Raw genomic sequence first — 23,821 nt, 5'->3', positions numbered from 1 at the left:
TGATTCTTCTGGATCCGACGCCTAGAACATATAGGGGTGCCTGGCCAATCCAAGGGCGCTAAAAATCATTAGGGCGCCTGGATCCAGTCAACTCGAGTTTGACCTGAGTTGACCCCGGGCTTGGTTCGGCTGCTTCTATGTGTTCCTCTTATGCTTCCTTCGTCTTGCTTCCAGCTCCTGGTTCCTGCAAGATAAGCATACAAACACGTAAGCAACCTAAGCCTACCTGTAGTCTGTCTGACCTACTAGGCTTACCTAAGCCTTACCCTGTAGGTCTAACCTACTGGCTTACCCGTGCCTAACTCCCCGTTAGGACTAGTCACTTCCATAGGTAGACTTCCCACCTGCCAAACATCTAGTTTAGGCTTTCCTTGCCTAACTTCTAGTTAGGACTAGTCACTTCCCTAGGTAGACTTCTCACCTGTCAAACATCCAGTTTGGACTTTCCCTTACCTAACCTCCAATTAGAACTTGTCACTTCCCTAGGTAGACTTCTCACCTGGCAAACTGTATGATACCGAAAATTTTTACTATAAATATGAAAAGATTCGTCTCGCGAAGACGAACCAAACAAAACTTGTTTGGACCAAATCGGATATCATTTGACCCCTGAACCAAGCCGGCGATCGAAGGTGAGCTCGCGTTCTCGCCGGAGGGAGCAGATCGAGCGGCGAAAGAGGAATTGCTGGTAAGTCTTGGCGACTTGGTGGTATTTTCATGATTTCCTTGGATTTGTTTGAGTTTCTGATTTGGGGATTGGAAGGTCAGATTGGTTGGTTTCTTTGGTTCGGTTGGAGTGTGGTTCTTGCCGAAAAGGAACTCGGGGCGATCAGAGCTGGTGCTGGGTTGTGGGCGACGGCGAACCAGCGAAGAGGAAGCCGAATAGGTAAGAATCGAAGGTTTATTTCGGTTTGAACTTGGATTTTTGGAGCTTAGATCTGGGGTTTGTGTTTCTAGAACTCAGATTTGGAAGCTGAATTAGAGTTGGCCGGCGGTGGAATTTCTGTTGGTTTCGGCTGCAAACGAAGGGAGAAGGAGGAGGCTATTCGGTAAGGGTTTTGGTTCGATTCTGGATTTTTGATTGGTTTTGAGCTTGGACCTTTATTCTTCTTGGATTCACAGCTGGTATTTGGGTTGGAAATTGGATCGGAGGATTTTGGATTTCAACCGCAAGGAAGAAGAAGAGATGGAACGGATCTAGGGCAAAGATAATTGATCTTAAGGTAAGATTCTGATCAGTACAAATGGGATTTGACCTATTAGGTTAGGTTGGAGCTAGGTTGATCCACTTGGTTGGATTAGTTTAATTTTCAAGTTAGGTTAACTTGGATAGGATTAAACTAACTTTAAGATGTGGTTAGAGATTCGTTATATATATAAGATTGTTAATAAATGTTAGTTATCCTTATTGCAGGACTTTGATTTGAGTTGATTGGTTGCGGACGTTATCAGATTCGGATCCTTTACGATTACGTGCAACCAATCGGAAGGCGGGTACCTTGACTTATCCTTTATAGATAGGTCTTATTGATATGTGTATTGCAAGCTATCAGTAATTCATGATCCTGTTCGTATTTATCTCACTTGATACCTTGATCTGCTTTCTATACCAGTTATTAGTGCTATTTGATAGTATTGGATACTTATTCATATTATGGATATCAGTCAGTCATTTATCTTGAGATCATCTGATACCTTTGCCATGTTTGGTTATCCGATACTTATTGATTTTTTGATACCACCTGATACCTGTTCATATGTTTTAGCTTGGTTTATCTTATTCCGTATCGGTGTTTATGATAGACATGAGACTTTACCTCATTATGGTTATTGGAGCATATGACATGGACTGGTAGTTGGATAGGTGGTGCATGGACCATACTTATGGATATGTAGTTGGATATATGATGCATGGACTAGTGTCATACATCATGTTTGCATATATTGCATACTGACGTGCGGGATTCCATTGTTGTTGAGTCCGGCGTCAGTTACATGCGGGCTACCAACCAAAGGGTGTGTGTAATTGCATATCTTGTGATCATCTGCTCCTGCTCCTATTTTAGTCGAGTCACTCCTATTATAGTGGTAGCACAGTTTGAGCCCGTCACTCGTATATGATTTACACACACACTCCACTCATGGGTTAGTGGAACCTTTAGGTTGGTGCATACTTGCCCTGACAGGAGCTCCGCTAGGCCACCCAGGATAGTGGTTTCGTAGCGTGGTAGCATACAGGGATCCCTCCTCTGTCATTATGACCAGGAGATGAGAGCTTGCTCCCCCACTTATGATTGGGGTACCAGGATAGGTGTACACCTCGAGGACATCCTGTCCACTCGGTCACGCAGGAGCGGTGACGGCAGAGTGCACAGAGGTCATAGCCCTACCCACTCGACTTCACCACTGTGGATGAGTACTCAGACGGGCTTTAGTTCCCACACGACCTCACCGCTAGAGGGGTGACTGATCTGACTGGTGTCAGGGGTGACCAGGACATGCATTGCACCATGTGTATACTGCACTATTGCATTTGATTGTGATTGTTGCACTTGTTTGATGCACTTGGATGACATGCATATACAGGAGACCTATGTATTGGTATTGGGACTACTTTCACCTTATCACTTGATTATCAGACTCTGGTATGTACAGATCTACTGTTGTTCAATTTTCATACCTATTTACCTTTCAGTAGACTGTACAGCATGATACTACTGTTGATAGCTTTTATACACATATCTGCTAGATACCCGCTGAGTTTCTTTTGGAACTCACCCCGTTTACCTGTATGTCTGTTTCAGGTTGATGCCGTCTAGAGAGCTGCACTGCTAGTCCTGAACCCCTTGTGTTTTTGGGTTTACTTTCTTACAGTATCATTGTATTGAGATTTGTTGGACTTATTGTGGTGTTTGTCCATTCGAGTATTTGGTTTTCCGATGATTCGATATTTGTTTCCATTTCGAGTTGTCTATCGGATTTTGAATAGAGTTGATATGCATATGGTTGTGATACTAGATTATTAATGATGTTAGTGATCGTGTGGGTCACTTGGTGTGGATGTGTGTAAATGACCGTGGTGGTCATTTTATTTCCTTTTATCTGTCATTATATATCCATAGTCTGTTATGGATTCTTTATATGTGTATGTATTCAGGGTAAGTCAATTGTTACAGGGGAGATGCTGCCGAAATTTCTCGGAAAGCCGTCTCCCGGGGCGTAACACAAACATTCAATTTCAACTTTCCCTGCCTAATCCTTTATATCAGGACTTCTTCTAGCCTCCAACTCAACTCTTAGTTAAACAGATCAGACCTAGGTGTATTGTCAAACATCAAAACTCTAGGGTTAGACCTAATGCTCCTTGCACCAACAGGATTGTCCTATTGTGTGGAGTCCATTGAGCAGATCCTGAATCCGTGCCTATAGCCCACTTGCGGATTCGCCTTCTTGCATCTTATATTGTATAACTTATTTAGTAGAAGGTCGCGCTTACTTACTTTGGTGTCTGATGTCCCTTTATAAAGCTTGATGAGTTTGTCCCATAAGTCTTTTGTGCTTATAAACATACCAATTCGGTTGAGCTCTTTCTTTTTTAAACCACATTGGAGCATCTAGGTTGCCTTGACATCAACCTCAATCTTTTACTTTGTGGCTGCATCCCACTTCTCACAAGGCTGTGGAATGCCGTCGTTGCTTGTTGGTAGTGTAAATCCCATCTAGATCACAATCCACATCTCCACTTGCGTTTTGAGGTGGTACTCCATTCTACCTTTCCAATAGATGAAGTATTCTTCAGAGAACAATAGAGGTCTGGCGTGCTATAACCTTCCTGATGAGCCATTTAACTTGCACATAAAAAAACACAAAAGAATTTACCAAGACTTGGTCTTGAATTAATAGTGCAGGAGAAAAAAAAGAAATTAGAAAATTAGAGCGAAAAAATACTTGATTAGTGGTGGCACTGAAATCGTGCACCTCTCGCTCTGATACTAATTATAGGATCGAGTAAGAGTGCTAGAGGGGAAGTAAATAACACTATTTTACATTTCACTCTTTTAATAATTCATGTGTAAAACAAAAGTATACGATATCAGAAATTACAGTGGAAAGTATAAATGTGAACACGTTTATTTTTATTTGGTTCACAACCAAAGGCTGTTATTCCAAGGTCCACGATTCGTGATCATTTTTGACAGATAATTCACTATAATAACTCCCCTCTTATGAGAAGGAGCTTGTCACTTTTATAAATATGTTAGGATCGGTAAACTTATATCGTCTTAAAAATCATAAGTATAAAAAAAATATAAAGTTTACCGATTGAGAGTAGTAGACTTGTAGTAGTTGGTGCAGCTCCTTGGCACTACGACGACGTTTTGGATCGAAGATTTGTGTGCAGGAGGTCATCGTAGAAGTGTATTCAATTGATCTTAGGATTCCCCCTTGCAACTTCTTATAAAGCCTGATCCGGATGCTAGGAAGTCCTTCAGGGTACCTCCATATCATCCCGTCGATTTACTTTCGACGTTGACTTGGCATCTTTCGAGCGCATGTATTTCTTCTGAGCGCCTGAATATTGACATGGAGATTGTCGGATCAACTTTGACTCCGTAACGTGTTATTCAGATCCAAGCCCCTGGAACCTCTCCGGGTGCCTGGAGGCTCAAGTATCTAGACTACTAGGACTCTGCCACCTCATCCGTCTTGCTGACTCGTTTGACTAATGTCCAGCCGCCTATTTCCAAATAAGGACGTCCGGAACATAAAGTTCTAGCCCCTCCTTTTCTGCATTACAAGTTAGTCCAAAAATAAAAATAACAGAAAGAAAAGTCTTGACTTCATATTTCTAGTAAAACCCTAGGTTAGATTGACGCCTACTATTCTCATTATCAGGAACGCGTCCTCACCTACTCCTCTCGGAAGAATTTATCTTTTGCCAATCAAGCCCTCTAGACCTGTTGAACTTTTGTTCAACTTTGATCCTTAGCCCCCAGATCTTCTACTGCTAGACATCCGATCCTCCAAATCCGCCTAGACTTTTCGCATGGTGCTCTGATCTGACCAGGACTTCCTGCCCAGTCCTCCTGACCAGGACTTCCTTGTCAAATTCTCTAAATTAGGTCTTTCACCCAATCCTATAGATCAAGACTTCTTTTGCCTAAATGCAACTAGAACTTCCTTTGCCCAACCGCAACTAGAATTTTCTTGTGCAACACTCAATTCAGCTCATTAGATCACTTCTCAAACTTAACTTGAACTTTTTACCATTATCAAAACTCAAATTCGATCATCTGGTGCTTCTTGCACCAACATGGAGTAGTAGAGTAGTTACATTCCTTAATATTGGGCGTTAATGACCTTATAAAGACACTTCTGGGCACCCAGGGTCAATCTAATCCGATTTGATTCTATCGATTTTTATCGAGGCCAATTCCACCTTATCTAGGTGCCTGAACCAACCCCAGGCGCTTGGATGGTCCGGGCGCTAGGAGCATGATCCAAACGTCCGAATCCAGTTAACTCAGGCATGACCTGAGTTGCCTCCAGGCTTGATTCGGCTGCTTTTGTTCGCTCCTCTTATGCTTCCTCAATTTTGCTTCCATCTCTTGGTTCTTGCAAGCTTAGTATACAACAAATAAGCAATCTAGACTTACATGTAATTTGTTTGACCTTCTAGGCTTACTTAAGTCTTACCTTGTAGGTCTAACCTACTAGACTTACCCGTGTCTAACTTCTAGTTAGGACTAGTCACTAAGTAAATTTTCCACCTACCAAACATCTGGTCACTCTTGATCTGCTTGGACTTTTCATTATTTAATCTCCAATTAAGGTTAGTCACTTAGTAGACTTCCCACTTATCAAATCTCACAGATCAAGACTTCCCGTTCAACTTCACTTATCAAGACTTCCTGCCTTATCTCTAATCAGGATTTTTCTCCTGCTTAACCTCTAATTAAGACTTCTTCTGTTTAGTCTCTAACTAGGACTTCTCCTTACCTAGTCTCTAACTAGGACTTCTCCTTATCTTGTCTGACTAATTAGGATGTTTTACTCGTTTTCTGATCAACTTAACCTAATTAGATTTTACTTATATCAAATATCAAATTTTATTTGGATCAATTCTTGATTAAATTAACTAAATTTAAATATATTATCAAATATCAAAAGGTAAACTAGTGCTACTGACACTATAGAAATGACAAAATGAAAACAGATCAAAAATCAGCAACAAAAATTTATTAAATATTTTTATACTATACCAATTAAAAATTTATACGGACAAAATAGATAGCATTAAAGATGCCCTATCAATAAAATAAATAAATAAACAAAAGGAGGAGCCATTCTGCGCTAATTTATTTTATTAAACGAACCATTTGACCTTTTCTGAGAAAATGAGACTGCTTGTACAAGTGCGCGTGTGGAATTGGCGCGACAACCTCGAGGTTGTGGGCGCTGGCCTGGTCTGCTGGTGAAGACTCGCATCAATTTAAAACCATTCCATGCCGCTTGGGTATGGTCGTATGGATGGATAACCACACATAACAAAATAAAATGCTGACTAAAGCTGAAAGGATCTTTAATCTGTCCAAGGACATCCCCTCGTGGCCAAGCTTGTTTGTCACGTCTCGCCCATCCTCATTACCATACTATTCCTCTACATCGTCTCCACACCACAACCTTCTTCTGCTGCCCGCAGCCGTCCGAGGCCTTTCATCCAACGGCTGCAGTTATAAGACGTTGACGTGCCCGACTCGTGGCCCGGTATCGTATCTATGGCGATCTTTATCCCTGCCACGCCCTCCGCCACACATCCAATTCCATCCAATTCGTGGCTGGCAGCGCGTCGTGAACCTCCGCCGTCCATTTACCAGGGACCACCGCATCCGAAAAGTAGAGGAGCCAACCGACCGCGCCTACCGCTATTGTTGCAGCGGCAAAGGCAAACGCAGCATTGCCCGGGGCTGGGCTATCTTTCTCCTACGTGACGATTTCATTTCCCACGTCAACCGCTGCTAGAATAATAATAATAATAATAATAATAATAATAATAATAATATATACATTTATATATAAATTGTTTAATTAATTTGTTTAAATGGAAAACAGGGGCCCAGGAATGGCGCTGAGGTGCGCATCACGTGGCCCAAAGCGGTGCTGGTGGCCGAGACGGTGCCACGAAGGACTCAGAGGGAATCGTCGGTGATCGCCAGGTCCAACACGCCTATTTGCGAAGATTCGTGCTAAAAAATATCAACGCGCAGGAAATAAGGCGCGAACCTCGTGGAGGGATGACTTTCAATTGCGAGATTATCCTTGCAGTCGGTAGTGTACGGTCACCATCGATGTGGTCAGCTTACCGTCGGTGCACGACGCAACGTAAACTATGGCCTATGCTTGCATGCTTCAAAAATATCAATTCTTCGCCTTTTTATATAGCTATCCATTTACCGATCGGCGTAGGTAAGCTTACAAAAATGGTGACCAGATGGTACGCATGAAGGACATTGGTAGGGTAAAGAGCCGTCCGTAAAAAAGTCGGGGAGGTCGCATAAATAGACGGCTGACGACTTATTTCCATTTTCTCTCTTTTTTTTTTCATTTCTTCGAACATTGTAAACATTGGAATAAAGGAGAATAATGGAGCAGTAGCTGCAAATAAAGGAGAAATTAAGAGAGAGAGCCACGAAGAGAAGGAGAAATGGGGGTGAGCAAATGTGAGCTTTGCGGTTGCCCGGCGAGGATCCACTGCGAGTCGGATCAGGCGAATCTGTGCTGGGAGTGCGACGCCAAGGTACATGGTGCCAACTTCCTCGTTGCGCGCCACTCCAGGTGCCTGCTGTGCCGGAGCTGCCAGTCGCCTACGCCGTGGAGGGCAGAGGGTTCTCGTCTCGGCGCCACAGTCTCCGTTTGCCATCTGTGCGCCGCTACCTCGTCGGGATCGGTTGAGGGAAGCGGCGAAGGGGGGTGTAGCGCTAGATGCGTCGAGGAGGCGAAAGAGGAAGAGGAGGGAGGATCAGGAGATAGCGATGAGGAGGAAGAAGAGGAGGAGATGGAGGAAGAGGATGAAGAGAGTGAGAGTGGGAAAGAGGAGGATGACATCGACGAAGGGGACAACCAGGTGGTGCCCTGGTCCCCGACTCCACCGCCTGTTGCGAGCTCATCGAGCAGCGGTTACGAGGAAGAGGAGTCCGATAGGACGGCAGGCAATTCCGGCGGCTTCTTGAAGCGGATGCGGGAAAATGCCGATCTCGTTGTCTCTCAGGTAAATCTCATACTTTGTTCACATATACATTCTTCTCAAGTATTATTCTTCGTCAAGCCAACTTCTGGATTCACGTTAAGGTTGTCCCAGTTTCTGATTCTCAAAACGTTCCTGATTCAATCACAGGATGACCTGGCCTACTCGTCGTCCCGCCGTGCGTCGGATCCAGTAGCGTCTGCGACGGCGACGGCGGCGGCGGACGAGATCCAATCCTTCACTCCTCCATTCGGTTCGTTCAGAGATCGGAAGAGGGCCGCTCATTCCCTGCCCTCGCCTGCACCATCCTCTGCCAATGCAACCACCGCGAACTTACTCGGCATTCGCGTCGGCAACGGCAATCATCGCCAAGGTGTCAATGTCATGACACTATCTGCCACTCACCAATGTAAGCTTAACATTCATCCTCAATTTAGAAATGTTTAGCATCAATTATTATCAATCGATTTAATTAATAATCGGTAATTGTTCATAAATTCCACTTGATGCAGATTGATTCAGTAACATCGAAGGTTGAAATACTTACAGGAACAATACTGTTAACCGAATAGATCATAGTGTATTGTGTTGACGAAATGACGATAAGCCGACGGTGGGTTGTGATTTAAGTTTTCTCTGTGCAGTTGTGTTAGCGGAGGTATCCTCCAATACTCTGTTTTACATTAAGTGACTGTAAGTCGAACAAATTTGATCAGCATTTACTGAGGCGATATACTTGTATCCTTGAAATGCTTGTCTTTCTTCTTAATATGTAAATATACTTCTTTTTTTTTACGTAAGTCGGTTAAATCGAATAAATCAATCGTATCGAATTAATTCAGTTTAATTATTTTAAAATTTTGATTATTTTTTTAAAAAATTGATTAATTTAATTAAATTTTGATTTCAAAATTTCTATACAATTGAATTAATTAAAATAAAAAAATAGTTTTTAAAATTTTAATTAATTGATAAATTTTTTTATAATATTAAAATTTTTTGATTATTTTAATTAATTTGATCGAAAATTAAATTAATTGATATTTTATCAGTTCGGTTTGTTTGATTTTTATTTGAAAATTCGACCGATTCGATTAGTTAAAAAATTTAGTTTGATTTGGTTTCGATTAATTCGGTTCAGTGTTAATCGAATATTAGACTTAGGCTTCAATAAAAGGTGGAATCTGTCATCCCAGCGGTCTTATACGATCGATCATATGATCATCTGTGAAGAGGTAAATCGAGAAGTTATAATTATTATAACAGAGAAGGATGTTGTAACTCTATTGTTATGTTATAACCAATTCAACTATATCTCAGAGACATTATTAGCCCTAGACAGACGTTACTTAACACATACGGGATTTATTTTCCTTCCTTTTGGAGAACAACAAACCATAAAGGATTATTTCGATGCATTTCTTGGTACAATCGAAGAGTATCCGCCTATTGCACAAACCAAAGCCATCATAGTACAATTGGTGTTGGATTCCAGCACAACGAAGGATGCGTGACCGACAAGCTTAATTACTTTGTGAAATTAATTGTGTGGTCCAGTGCTCCGTAGCAGGTAGGTCGAATACGTTTAATTATCTTTGCTTTTTGGAAGAAATTATATTTTAGCTGGTTCACAAATCTGTAAGTCCGAATTGATCTATGGGCAAAAATTTGTTGACCAAAAAACTTTGTGAAAGTCGTGTTCACGTGTGCCACTCTAGTTCTACCATTACATACCGTAAGTAAGAGTTGACTTCAAAACGGTGTCCATTTACTGAATGGTCAAGCGAGATGGAGTAGTGACAGCCATCGTCTAGATGCATCTTTGCGTCGGTGTCGTTGCATGTTTGCCCTGGATTCTTGCAACTCTCCTCTGGAAACCTTCTATTCCACTTCATACCGTCTTACTAAATAATACGTGACTGATCTAAACAAGATAAGATACACAACAATTGGAAACATAAACTAAAAAGGCTCCTTATTAACTCACTCATAGCCTAATTAAATTTGATTTTCTAGCTAAGACAGCCCTTTTGTTACGAGTAACTCACACATAATTCACACTAAAACACTCAATTAATCACAATATAAATTCAAAGACCTTGGCTCAGATAGACGAGGGATGGTAATTAAACTCCTAAAAAAATGAAATATTATAACATTTTATATTGATGTCAATTGGGAATACAGGATACATTGAATAACTGCATTAGCAAATCAACCTCTCATAAGATATGTAGCATAACTGCGTTCGCAAAATCAACCTCTCAAAAGATACGTAACTTGTTGATTTCTTTTAATGATGATGAAAACAAATTACTATATTAAATTTGACCAAGTAGTTCCTCTATTTCAAAATAGACTTGACCACGTTCAAAACGGATGGTTTGACAATTTAAAATCACTGTTTCGGTTAAACATTACGGATGGTCAAACCACCAATTAATGAACAATCCGACATGTGCGACTTCCTAGCAACACTCGAAGGAGAAGACAATAAAGACTTGAAATACACTTTAATGGGAGGTGAGAATGGTGTCGGGAGTCTCGACAAACCACTCCGACGTTCAAATCAGAATTGGTTCGAGGGGAGGAAGTTGCAGTATAAAAAACAATAAGAAGAGTATGCGAGAGTTCATAGAGAGTTGTTCATACATGTTAAAGGATTTATATACTCACTTGAGAAGCATCTCCATGCCAACCCGAGGGGGCGATAAGGGTGGTCTCCAAGAAGCCTGGGGAGGAGGAGGCAGGGCGAGTTTAGAGGAGACCAGGACTGACACTAGCTGATATTAAGCATAAGCATGAGCCATCTGGGAGGCCAAATCTGATAACCTCTTAACCACCACTAGTTATATATTCTAGGGGCAGCAATCACTAAATATCTCTGCTTCCTTTTGGGGTTATGTGCCAATATGAGAGCATCCAAGGGAGGCCAAATCTGACATTCTTGTAACCGTACTCCTTTTATGCCCTCTATTTGTTACATATTTTGGGAGTCTATGCAGCCTCCGAATCAGACAAAAAGATGAGGTCGAATGCGGGGAGGTTGAGTGGCTGAGATACTGAGTTGTCAATGTTGGTGCAGTGAGTACCAGATGATCGAATCTTAGTTTTGATAATGACAAGAGGTTCAAGTTAAGTATGTGGTGATTACTAACAAGTTGATCTAAGTGTGTAGGGAGTACAAAAAAGTCCTAATTGAGACTAGGCACAAGCAAATCCTACTAGAAATTAGCCAATGGAAGTCCTAGCTGGAGGTTAGGTAATGACAGTCCAAGCTGAAGGCTAGGCAGTGGAAGTCCTGATCTGGAGGACTAGGCAGGAAGACTTGACGGATCAAGTGCACCAAGTGGAAGTCTAGGCAGGTCAGGTAGACCAGATGTCTAGTAGGAAATCCTAGAGGTCGAGGATCGAGACTAAGCAGAAAGTCCAACAAGTCTGGAGGACTTGATTGGCAAACAGGTAAATTCTGTCGAGTTGAGTGGATAAGGGTGCATTCTCAGTGTGGGAACAATAGGCATCGGTCTGACCCAGGATTTCACTGAAAATTCGAAGTCAAGATCAAAACAGTTGTGAAACTGTTATCTTTTCCTGTTAGTTTTGATTTTGTACTAACTTGTAATGCAAGAAAGGAGGGACGAGAACTTTATGTTCTGGGTACCCTTATCTAGATCCAGGTGATCAGAATCCAGGTGCTTAAATTAGTTCCAGGCGATTGGATGTCAGCGGAATGGGGCCAGCGAAGTAGTGAGGTGGCAGAATCCTAGTGGTTGGGACACCTCAGCTTCCAGGCGCCCTGATCGATTCTAGGCGCCTCGAATCTGGATAGGCATTGCAAAAGTCAAAGTTCATCCAAAACCTTCATGTCAACATACAGGTGCCTAGAAAGGAATACAAGCATCTGAAAGTGCCAAGTCAGCAGCGCCGATAGTGGATCGGTGGACAGCATAGAGGTGCCTCGAAAGGCTTCCAGGCACCCGGATAGCCCAATAAAAGAGCATCAAAGGGGAGACCCCTCATAGCATCATTCTACAGACAACTAACGATCGCCTGCACGTAAAGCATCAACCATGAACGTCATCGTAATACCGAAGTGCTGCACTAGAAGTCTACACCTTCATTCCTTCAGTAACTCTAAAGATTCTATACTTAATTTTTAAAGGGCGGTATTGTTATTACCGTTCCTGATATTTTGTAATCGCTAACTCCTTTTTAAAAGGGGAATTATTTAGTTGATTGCCCAACGTAAACGGTTAATTGATCGTGGGCCTTGGAGTAGCAGCCTGTGGCTATGAACCAAGTAAAATACTCGCTTGCTTTTCTTTGTGTTCTTTATTTTCTGCTGCATTTCCAACTCTGATCGCAAGAATTTATGGGAAATCTTACAAAATTCAAAAATACTACTAATAATGCTATTCACCCCCTTTAGCGCTCTCAACTGATACAATTGGTATCAGAGCAAGGGGTGCTCGAACTCAGTGCAACCATTGGTCGAGCAAGTTTTCTAATTTTTCATATTTTTTTGATCCGTTCTATTTTCTCCCGTACTACTAATCCAAGACCAAGTTTTGGTACATTTCATTATTTTTTTGTGTGCGAGATTTAATGGCCCATTAAGAAAGATACAGTACTGCAAGACCACCTTTATTCTCTGGGGAGGACTTCATCTACTGGAAAGGTAGAATGGAGTACCACCTCAAGACACAAGTGGACATGTGGATCATCATACAAACGGGATTCATAATCCCAACTGATAATGACAGCCTTCCACAATCTTGCGACAAATGGGATGCGACTATTAAGAAAAAGATTGAAGCTGATGCAAAGGCAATCCAAACACTCCAATGTAGGTTGACCAAAGAAGAGCTAAACAGAGTTCAGTCCTTTGATTAGCGCCAAGGATCTATGGGACAAACTCATAGAACTCCATGAAGGAACATTCGACATGAAGGTCAGCAAGCATGATATCCTCATCAACAAACTCTACAATATTAAGATGATGGAAGGAGAATCAGCAAGCGGATTGCATGCTTGAATTCAAGATCTGCTGAATGGGTTGCCCACGATTGGACAACTCATTGAAAATCGGGATGTCATAAGGTATGCATTGAAAGTATTCCCTAGGAACACTTTGTAGGCATCTATGGTAGATACTTACAAGGTCTCTAGAGACCTTTCAAAAATCAAACTCGATGAGCTATTTTTTGAATTCGAATTGCATGAACAAACTAATGTCATAATGAAAGAGAAAGGTATAGCTCTCATTGCAGGATCAACCAAAGAAAAAAGACCCAGAAAATAATAAGAAAAGAAGAATTTGATGAATCATCTGATTCAGAAAGCAACGTTGAAGTCACAACAAAACTAGTTAACCTAGTTCGGAAGATGCTATGGAAGAAGCATAGAATAAAAAGATCAGAAGTAAAGAAGGTGGTATAAAAAGTAAAGAGCTCACTTGCTATAGATGCAAGAAAAAGGTCCATCTGAATATCCTAATCAAAAGAAGGAGCGCAGAATAAGTGGTCAACCACTCTCGCTCGGCAATCTACTGTAGCATGATAAGTGGTCAACCAATCCATACCCAAAATAATATCGAATTCCACCATTCAAGATACAGATCCACTGTAAGGGTATGACCGTCGAAATTCAGCGGACATCCCTTAGCTGATTTGTAGTCAACACTTCACCTGATGGTAAAGATATTGCTAGACTACACGACCTAATCATAGGTATTCTACCAATTTTTCTCAAAAATACTCTAGATATAAAAGAGTGAGAACTACCAGTATCTATCAAGGTATCTGCATATATAGAATAAACAGAAACCATACGCCGGATGGCCGATCCGTCGGCCCACTGCGCCTCCTCCCGAGTGGTAGCGTAGACACATCCAACCTCTGTACTGGACGGCTGTGCAACAGGCTGAGAGGTAGAAGGTCTCCATTCTGTCGGAATCTGACTCAGAGGTGCTGAAGTCGGAACTGAGGCTGTTGCGAAGGTAGCATATGACTGAGGTATGGCTGGTAGATACTGCTGAGTAGCATAACGAGTCTCTGGACCAGTAGGATACTGAAATGCTGTCGGTAAAGCTGGATGATCTCTCTCCTGAAGCATATATATCTGTGGCTGAGACGATAGGGATCGCTGCTACTGATGAGCTCTGGTCCTCGGTGTCCTCTAAGATCGTTACTATGTAGGACGTCCTCCACAAGATGCACTCTGGGAACGCACTCTTACCCACTCCACTCGGGAGAATTTACCTATTTTTGTTGGACTTCCCACTTAGCTTTGATCCTCAACCCCCAGGATTTGCAACTAGGCAACTGGTCCACCTGACCGCCTAGACTTTCTACTAAATAACTGATCCGCCTAATCTGTCTGGACTTTCCACCACGTATCTGGTCCAACTAACCTGCCTGGATTTCTGCCATGCATCTGGTCCTCTTGACCTGCCTAGACTTGCACCTGGTGCACTTGATCCTACTAAGACTTCTGTCTGGTCCTCCAGACAGGACTTTCCTTTGTCTAGACTTCACTCTAATACTTGCTTTGCCTAGCCTCAACTAGAACTTTTTTGTGCTTCCTGCATACTTAGATAAACATATCAGTACAAACCACACACTTAACTTGAACCTCGTGCCATCATCAAAACCAAGGTTCGATCATCTGATGCTCCCTACACCAACATATCTTAATTTAAGGGAGATTTTTTTTAAAGATATCTTAAATTAAGGGGGAGTTTAAACTCAGGGGACATTATCAAAACCTTCTTTATGAAAATCTATACTTAACTTTAAACTATATTGCCAAATATCAAAAAGAGAAAGATTTTTAGTGCAGGGGGCACTAGAATCAAACATATATTTTGATGTTGGCAAACATTTAAGGTTAAGTATTATTTGTGAACTAATGAACTGATCTAAGCGTGCAAGTAGCACAATGGGCAAGTCTTAGATGGAGGTTAGGCAAGACAAGTCCTAGCTAGAGACTAGGTAAGGAAGTCTTAGTCAGAAGAACTAGGTAGAAATCTTGACAGATCAAGGACACTAGGTGGAGGGACTAAATGGGGTCTGGAGGACCAAGATTAAGTCAGACTAGAAACTAAGGGGTTAGATGATTAGATACTGCCCAAATTATGTCTATAGGATCGAATGTTTGGCAAACAAGTAAAATTTCTTGAGAGGAGTAGGTCTGTAGGTGAGGGCATGTTCCCGTGGAAGGGAACAGTAGGCGTCGATTCGACTTAGGATTTTATTAAAAATCCAAAGTCAAGACCAGACAGTTATAAAATCGTCAAGATTTAATTTCCTATATTTTTCTTGTATTCTTTTAACTCTGTGATGCAGGAAAGTCAGCTTAATGGAAAATAATAAAAACAGAGGTTCTAGGCACCTAAATGGTCTGGGCGCCCCTATCTAATCCTGACACTTAGATAAGAGTATTTTCGGCCAACGAAGAAGATGAGGTGACACATGTGGATTGGCCAAAACACCTCAGTCTCTAGGTACTCAAAGATAGACAAAATCACAGTGATAGTTGTTGGGATGTATACTAGAATCCTAGCTATGTAAATAAATATTCTGAAATAAGAATCACATTTGGTCAATATTTGCATTTAATGCAAGTGTCCATTTAATCTATATTGTAGATAAACATGGTGTGCGGAGTCACACACAGAAGACCATGTTATCAGTTCCTTATAGATTATAAACAGTGCTCACAACCAAGATGGACTGGACAAACCATTGGAGTGGTTGTAGTGTAATTTGGTCTTAGTCTGTCTTGACTATAGAATTACACTAATACACTAAATGTGTATTGAGCTGGACTATTTGAGGATTGTTCGATTTATACTGACTATATAATCGAACTAAACCTCTGTTACTATAGATATACATGCTCTTAATCCCGATATAATAACAAACACATGTGCTTAGTATGTACTTCTTTAATTCATCAAAGGGTGAGATTTAGATCGATAGATCAATAGGCCCGATGAGTTGTGAAGTAGTATTATGTACATGGTGTGTTATTGATTATAGAAGGAAACTGTATCATATAATCTAGGCTGATGATGTCCCCTTGAGGAGCTCATAAGGATTATCATGTAAACCCTGCAGGTGGACCTTGTCCGCATGATAATAAGGTTGAGTGGTATGAACAGCCCTTAACTAGGTGTCACGATAGGGCTTCAAATTAGAATTTATAGATTTTATCGAAAACCCACGATAAATGCAAATAAATGAAGTATAGGGGCCTCGAGTCGTATTTTTCCAAGGACTAGTAGACAATTGCGTGAATTGAGCTTATCGTGTCGTATTTTTGGGGTTTTCTGAATAAAAATGGGGTTTTGGGGGTTTTGAAATGAAATGTAAGAGCAAAACATAAGGAAGTCATTAAATACAATGGAAACAACAAGCAAATCTAAATGTCAATCTAACCTAAACATGCAAATCAATCCTAATTCAATGAGCAAAATCTAAACTAGTTAGAAACTAATGGAATGAACCTAATCATGAAATGTGCAATCCAACTTCCTAAGCTTATAAAAACCTAAATCCCACCACTCTAGTAGACAATTGCGTGAATTGAGCTTTCGATGTCGTTCTTTTTGGGTTTTTCGAATATAAATGAGGTTTTGGGGTTTTGATGTTTCTCAAACGAAATATGAACTCAAAATCAGTAAATGACTTGGAATTCTAGTGCAAAATTTGAAACAGCAGGAAACATGAAATGTAGCTAGAGAAACAAAGGAAAGAAACAAAACTAGACTAGTGTGACAAATTGCTAATCAAGTAACAAACCCAACTTGCACTTCATCTGTCCTAATTCATTTGACAAACAGCTAAACCCACAACTTAAACTTATCAAACCTAAGGAAGATGATACCTGCACTGTTCTGATACGGAACAGTGCAAGTTTCAGGGTTTTAGAAATTAAGGAGTTTAACCAAAAGAAATTGATCAACTGTAATTAACTACAAACCAGATTAAACCACACTAACATTGTGCATTGACCAAACAACTTGCATTCAAGGGATTTTAACAGGCTGAGCAGATTGATACGGAACAGTGCAAAGGGTTTCAGAATTTATCCAACAGAAATGCAGAAAGGCTAAGGAGTTGTAATTCAAGCTAAGGAAAATTCAATTCATCCCGAATTAACTACAATAACATAACAATCACTAGTCTACGCAATTCAAACGAAACAACAACAATCAACAAGTTCAGAAACAGAAAACAGTAATGAAATCAGTAATTAGTAATGCAGGAACAGAAAAAACTCCTTCATCCATTCCCTTTTCCATTTCTTCTCCTCAGCGGGGTGTCAATCGAGCTGGTGATTCCACAATGTGGCTTCACTAATCCTTCGAAAACTTCAATCTGGTCGTTGGGTAGTTTGCTCGCTGCTAGCACCATGAACACCCGAAGAAACCCTCTCCGAAACAAGAACAGAGGTTGTGCGGAGCAATTTGAGTTGGCGAATCTGGATTCCTCCGCTTCTTCTTGCTCCGATGGTGTTGCTGTTGATACAAGCGAGCTCCACGATCCTAGGAGAACCCCTCCATGAACCTCGGGCTCGGATTGTGCAGCAGGCCATCGGAAACGCCGAAAACAGAGGGTGGCGGAGCCGGAGAAACCCTCTCCGCCGCGCGCCTTCTAGCCGCCGGAAAACACCCAATCGGCCGGCGTTGAACTCCTCAAGGATCAAGGAATACAATGGAAGTGGTTTGGGAAGGAAGGGGCTGACCGTGGAGTACGCTCCCTAACAGAGGATTCGCGCGCGGGGGACGATGAACAGTGGCGCAGCCACTGTTCATCGATTAAAAGTTGGGTTTAAATACGCCTGATTAATCAGATGATCTCAGCCCTTGATTTCTGATCCAACGGTGAAGATTTGATCTGAGGTTTAGGGCAGCTTAGGGCTTCCAAAAAATTTGAGGGATCTTGATCAAACTTGATCTAGGTCATGTCCTCCATGTGGGCTTGATCAATTTGGGCAAATTGGCTCGATTTGATCACGATTGAGCTCGATCTTGGTCCGATTTGAACCCTACAATCAATTAAACTCAATTAATACAAAATTTGCCATTAAATCATGAAAATTATAATCAAGCTTCAGATTATGCAATATAGGACAATTATAGATCAAATCGATTCATTTCATAATTTATTTTCATGCAAAAACCCAAAATGAATCGATTAAAAATGCATAAAACCCTAACTCATCAAATTCCCCCACACTTACCCTTGAGCGTCTCGCTCAAGTCAACAAAATAAACTAAGATCGTACCCCCACTAGATCATTCTCAATCATGATTAGAAACAATTAAAAGGGAATTATCTAAGTTGTAGAGTCTCAAAAGCTTAAATCCATGGATTAGACCCTTGTATTTGGTTAACCACATAGCAAGTTTCACCCTTCATGATTAATTGAGATAAATGTATCACACTAAATCTCACGAGGTTATTTTCAATAGATAAAATCAGTGGCTCTCATCCTAATTCTAATTCATGATCAAAAGGAAATAGAGCTCACTCAAGCAACTTAAGTTTCATGCATTTCCATAGGCTTGCTTGTTTTCTACTCTCCACTACCATTCTTAATTTGGAATCCACATATATTAGGCTTATTCAAGACATAAAGAGATCATGAACTGAGACAAATGAAATAGGAATTTAGAAAGAAATTTCAAGAGAAAAGAATTTTCAAGAAAAAAGTAAATGAAGTGGAAACATGGGTATAGTTAAATGCCATCAATGAACCTTGCCCTCCTTCCTAACTTCTTTCTCTTGTATTCCATTTGTTTCAGTGTGTTTTTCAGATCCATGAATCAATTCTGAGTCAAACTCATGAATTCTCCTTGTTGATACAAACTTCCTTCACTTCTTTCTCTTTTCTTTAACTCTTTAACATCTCCACAAATGTGCCATTTTGCATTTTCTCTTTGAATCAAGCCCAATTTCTTCACATTTAGGTTTCACAAGAGATAAGAAATAGCATCCAATCATCAGAAATCAAAATTCACTTCACATGAAACCGCAATTTCAATGTATCATTGGCACGCTTAATTCTAAAAATTATTGAAATTGAATTTGAAACTTTGCTTGTTCTCTCTTGTTTCTTGCTGTTTTGCCTCCATTCTTTTTCCATAATGAAGCTTGATTGATAATGCTAATAACCATGCAAAGTTCTGTGCAATTCAAGCTCAGATCAGTCCCATAAAAATTGTAAGAACTTGGCTGAAAATAAAAACTGCAAAAAAACTATTTTTTGATTTTTTTTTACTGTTTTGGTTTGATTCTTCTTGATCTGCTGCCATCAACAATTTGGAAAGTTTAGAATCCGAATTTGTTGTTTAGGAAGTGACTGAAATGAAGTAGGTTTTACTGTGGTTCATCAGCTTGATCAGATTCTTGATACCTCCTTGAAACATTTGGCACATCATTTTTTTTCTTTTTTTTTTTGTTTTCTTTTTTTTCTCTGATTTTTTTTTTCTCAATCTGATCTGAATCTGATCTTGTGTTCACAAGTTAACTTGCATTCAATCCTACTTCTTCAAATGAATTTCAATTGATTTGTTGAAGAACAATCCAAGCAAAACAATTCAACAACTTCAAAACTCAACATTTTTTTTCTTCTTTCAAACATGTTTTCTTTTTCAATCTTGTTTCAACTTTGATTCCTGATCATAAACACAGTATTAGCACTTCTTTAAGCCTTTCATAGCTTCACAACATAGAAGCTTCAATAAATTGGAACCACAACAAATCACATGGCTTCTAAAATTCAAACTTGATACATTGTTTACTTGCTTTGGCACATTGGGCTTGCACTTGATTTCTATTTGGTTCACAAGCTCAATTCCCGAATTTTGAATCCTCCTTTTCACTGTCATTTCAGAACATTTCTGTGCCTTCTTTTTATGCTCAAATCCGGCCACAAATCCAAAGCATAAGTTCCTAAATCCGGCCACAAAACAATTCAACTTCTTGTTTTCCACTTCATAACCTCTCATCTTTAGAAAATCCTCAAAATAACTCCTCAACTCCATTACATTGCAAACATTACTCAATGCATTCTGATATCAACTCAATTCCATCTCAAATCAGCAATTCATAAGCAAAGAAACCAATGAGAATTAAAAATAACTCATTTTCACACCTTGCTTGGCACACTTTGGGCATTTGCAACTTCCTTCTTTTGGAAAAATTCACATCTTCATGTATCCTCATAAAAACCATCGTAGCATCAAATAATGATGAAGATCTGAATTGCTTCAATTAAAACTCTCATTGACACCTTGCTACAACCCAAAAATGGCACAAACCATCCCCCTTTGGCACACTTCTTCTTCTTTTCTCAAAAAAAAAATTTTTTTTTCTTCAAAAATTCACACCTCCTCCCCCACACTTAAATCTTTGACCGTCTCGGGCAAAGGAACATTAATAACAATAAAAATACCCATGTCCAAGAGAGCATAAAAAATTGAACCGAAAATGGGGAAGAAAAATTTTAAAGAGAAAATGGTTAAACATGGATGAAACATGGAATTGTATGGTTTATGGGGGAAATTTTTAAACCTAAATAAATGTGGACCCATCATAGATATTGTAGCCTTGAAAGAAAACAAGCAAGTTCTAGTGTGGCAATCACCTAAGTGCATCACACAAAATGGCTAACCTCACTAGGTATAAAAATCACATTTTCTCAATTTCATCATTCTAGGTTCCATTACTAAGGGTCATTCAAGTTTTCAAAAGTGTTCATCCATGGACTTAAATTCCTAGAATAATCAATCAAATTTAACTCTCTTTCAAGAGCTTCTAACATGATGTAAAGAAGTCCTAGGGGGGTACACTTATTCCCTACCCTAAACCAAACATGCAAAGGTATTCACAATGAGTTAACTAACCAAAAATGCTCATGAAAATGATTTTTATTACTGATTTAAACTGAAAATGCAAAGTAAAAACTACATATGGTATTAACAATGAAAAAAAGTGAAAAGTTGGAACAAACTCCCCTTTAGGTTGGGTAGATAGCATCATGAAGTCCAAATCATCCACCTCTAGCTCCTTTAATTCTTCAAAATTATTTCTTGAGCCGGTGGATATAATCCTTCAATCAATTTATGCCTCACTTTGTACAGAATAATCTCGTAGATCCACGCCTTCTTCATTCTTGTAGGCACCAACTTATCTTTCTCCACGACATCAAAAAATAATAGTTTGAGCCTCCATAGTGGTTTTCTGAATGATTTCACATTTTCCTCAAAGTAAATTCTATATACCCAAATGGTAGGATCCACACCAATCATATCAACCATTGTCCAATCAAAAATTCCTTTGTGATGCCTCAAATCTTGAAATAAATTTTCCTCTTTCTCTAACTCAAAATTTTGGACAATAATAAATGGTGGGCTATGATTTTCCTCCAAATGAACATCCTTCAAATCATCTGATAAAAACTTCAATTCCAACTGTGACTGCTCAGTATATATGAGTGATCCCTGGGGCTCAGTGCAATCCCCTACACTCACATACCTATCCTCTGAATCCTCTGGTAAATCAATCAATAATGGTGGTCCCTGGGGCTCAGTGCAATCCCCTACACTCATTTGGTCATTGATAAATCAGAGCTTGGCTCCATATCAGCTTCCTCCAGGTTCTCAGCAATGAAGACTGACACTGGCTCTGAAGGATTTGATTCTCTTTGTGGTTTATGCTCCATGTCTTGATCAGAAACTGAGATAGGTGTTTGAAGTCTTGGGTCTGGAATAGTTTTATCACGTCGAAATACAATAACGCTCTCATCCTCTATGGATTCAGAAATGACTGAGATGGTGGCGATGGTGGTTGATTGGACCCTTGGGATTGAAGCTGACTGATAATAGTGCCCATGTGACTCATCTGTCTTTCAAAATTTTGAATATCAGTGTCTTCTTGTTGTTGTAAGCTCTGTTGCAGTCTCTCCTCAAGTTTTTGTAGTTGTTGAATGAGCCCATTAGAACTCCCATAATTTCCTTGATTTGCATGTAAATTTTGTTGAACTTGAAAATTTGTGGGCTGCTGAATTTGATTACAAATCTGTCCCCCTTGAAAAAATGACGATTGACATTGATTTTGGGCTTGAAATGAAGGATTTTGATGCTGAAAATTTCCTTGAAAATTCCATGAATGTTGCTGAAAATTATCGCCATGAAAATTTAGATTTTGGGGCTGCTGAAAGTTGTTTGAAAGTTGCTGAAAATTCTGATTTGGAGGCTGAAATTGTGGTTGGAATTGAGGCTGTGAATTCTGAATTTGTGGCTGAAAATTATTGAAATTTTGTTGAAATTGCTGTGGGGGCTGATAAGGGTGCTGAAAATTCTGAAATTGGGGCTGAAATTGTGGATCAACTTGTTGAAAACCATGATAAGGCGGTTGGATTTGATGTTGAGGCTGTCCACCTTGAAATTGTTGCTGAAAACCTTGATAAGATTCCTGCAAATAAAAATTTTGCTGTTGAAATTGTTCACAGGGTGGTTGTTGATAAAATGAATTTTCATACATCTTAGAAACCAACAATGATCAAAGCAACAATAAAGGAAATTATTCATAAGCTCAAATCAAACAATTTCTACTAGTTACTTCCCCGGCAACGGCGCCAAAATTTGACAACCCTAGATTTGCAATGTGTCACGAGTAGGGTTGCAAATTAGAATTTATATTTTTATCGAAAACACATAATAAATTCAAATAAATGAAGTATAGGGGCCTCGAGTCGTATTTTTCTAAGGACTAGTAGACAATTGCTTAAATTGATCTTGGGGGTCGTTCTTTTTGGGGTTTTCACATATAAATTGGGGTCGGGGTTGAAATATGAACTCAAAATTAGTAAATGACTTTAAAACCCTAATGCAAAACACGGCATGAAACTGTTAGGATCGGTTGAATAGCTAGAGGGGGGTTTTTCTTCTTTCTTTCTCTGCACAGAGATTAGCGGAAGCAAAAATATAAAAGAGAAAGAAAGAGATCAACGCTAACCCGGTTTATTTTACTTGGTATCCACCTCCGCAGAGGTGACTAATCCAAGGATCCACACGCACGCACACACCCGATGCACTATGAATCTTCTCCTTCTCGAAAACCTCGAAGGCGGAGAAACCTTTACAACTCTTTAGATCTCCTCAAATATGATATGAAATATTGTTTAGGAGGAGAGGAAGAAAGCAGAGAATAGAGAACAAAAACGTTCTCAGAAGAAGCACAAAAGAATAAAAGAATGGCAAAAAGATTGAGTTGTTCTCGTGCAGGCTTCTTTTATAATCTCTGCAACATCAGTCGACTGCTGGCAGGGCCAGTCGACTGATGCCTTCAATCGGCAACAAAATCTCGCATTAAAGCGCATTAAATGCTTGCCAATTTTCTGCAACGTTCAAATAGCAGTCGACTGTCCAAGACCAGTCGACTGGAAACAGTCGACTAACCATAACACCAGTCGACTGACCAGTCGACTCCTGTCTTCCTCTGGCTCGACTGATCTTTCTGTGTGCGTCTGATTTATGAGCAGTCGACTGCTGGCAGGGCCAGT

General features: G+C 40.1%; 1 protein-coding gene across 1 annotated transcript; it reads left to right on the top strand.

The window, feature by feature from the left end:
- Window positions 1-7,614: 7,614 nt before the first annotated feature.
- Window positions 7,615-9,039, top strand: LOC141822214 (uncharacterized). Its single transcript, XM_074709651.1, has 3 exons — window positions 7,615-8,269; window positions 8,396-8,654; window positions 8,758-9,039. The coding sequence occupies exons 1-3, from the start codon at window positions 7,706-7,708 to the stop codon at window positions 8,760-8,762; spliced, it is 828 nt and encodes a 275-aa protein (XP_074565752.1). The 5' UTR covers window positions 7,615-7,705; the 3' UTR covers window positions 8,763-9,039.
- The last annotated feature ends 14,782 nt before the right edge of the window (window positions 9,040-23,821 follow it).

The sequence above is a fragment of the Curcuma longa genome, chromosome 2 (genome assembly GCF_044706935.1).
Source record: "Curcuma longa cultivar G26 ecotype Majalengka, Jawa Barat chromosome 2, ITB_CL_G26_1.1, whole genome shotgun sequence".
Classification (NCBI taxonomy): domain Eukaryota; kingdom Viridiplantae; phylum Streptophyta; class Magnoliopsida; order Zingiberales; family Zingiberaceae; genus Curcuma; species Curcuma longa.
Note: the sequence above shows the minus strand (reverse complement) of the source record. Positions and strands in the feature narration are given on the sequence as shown.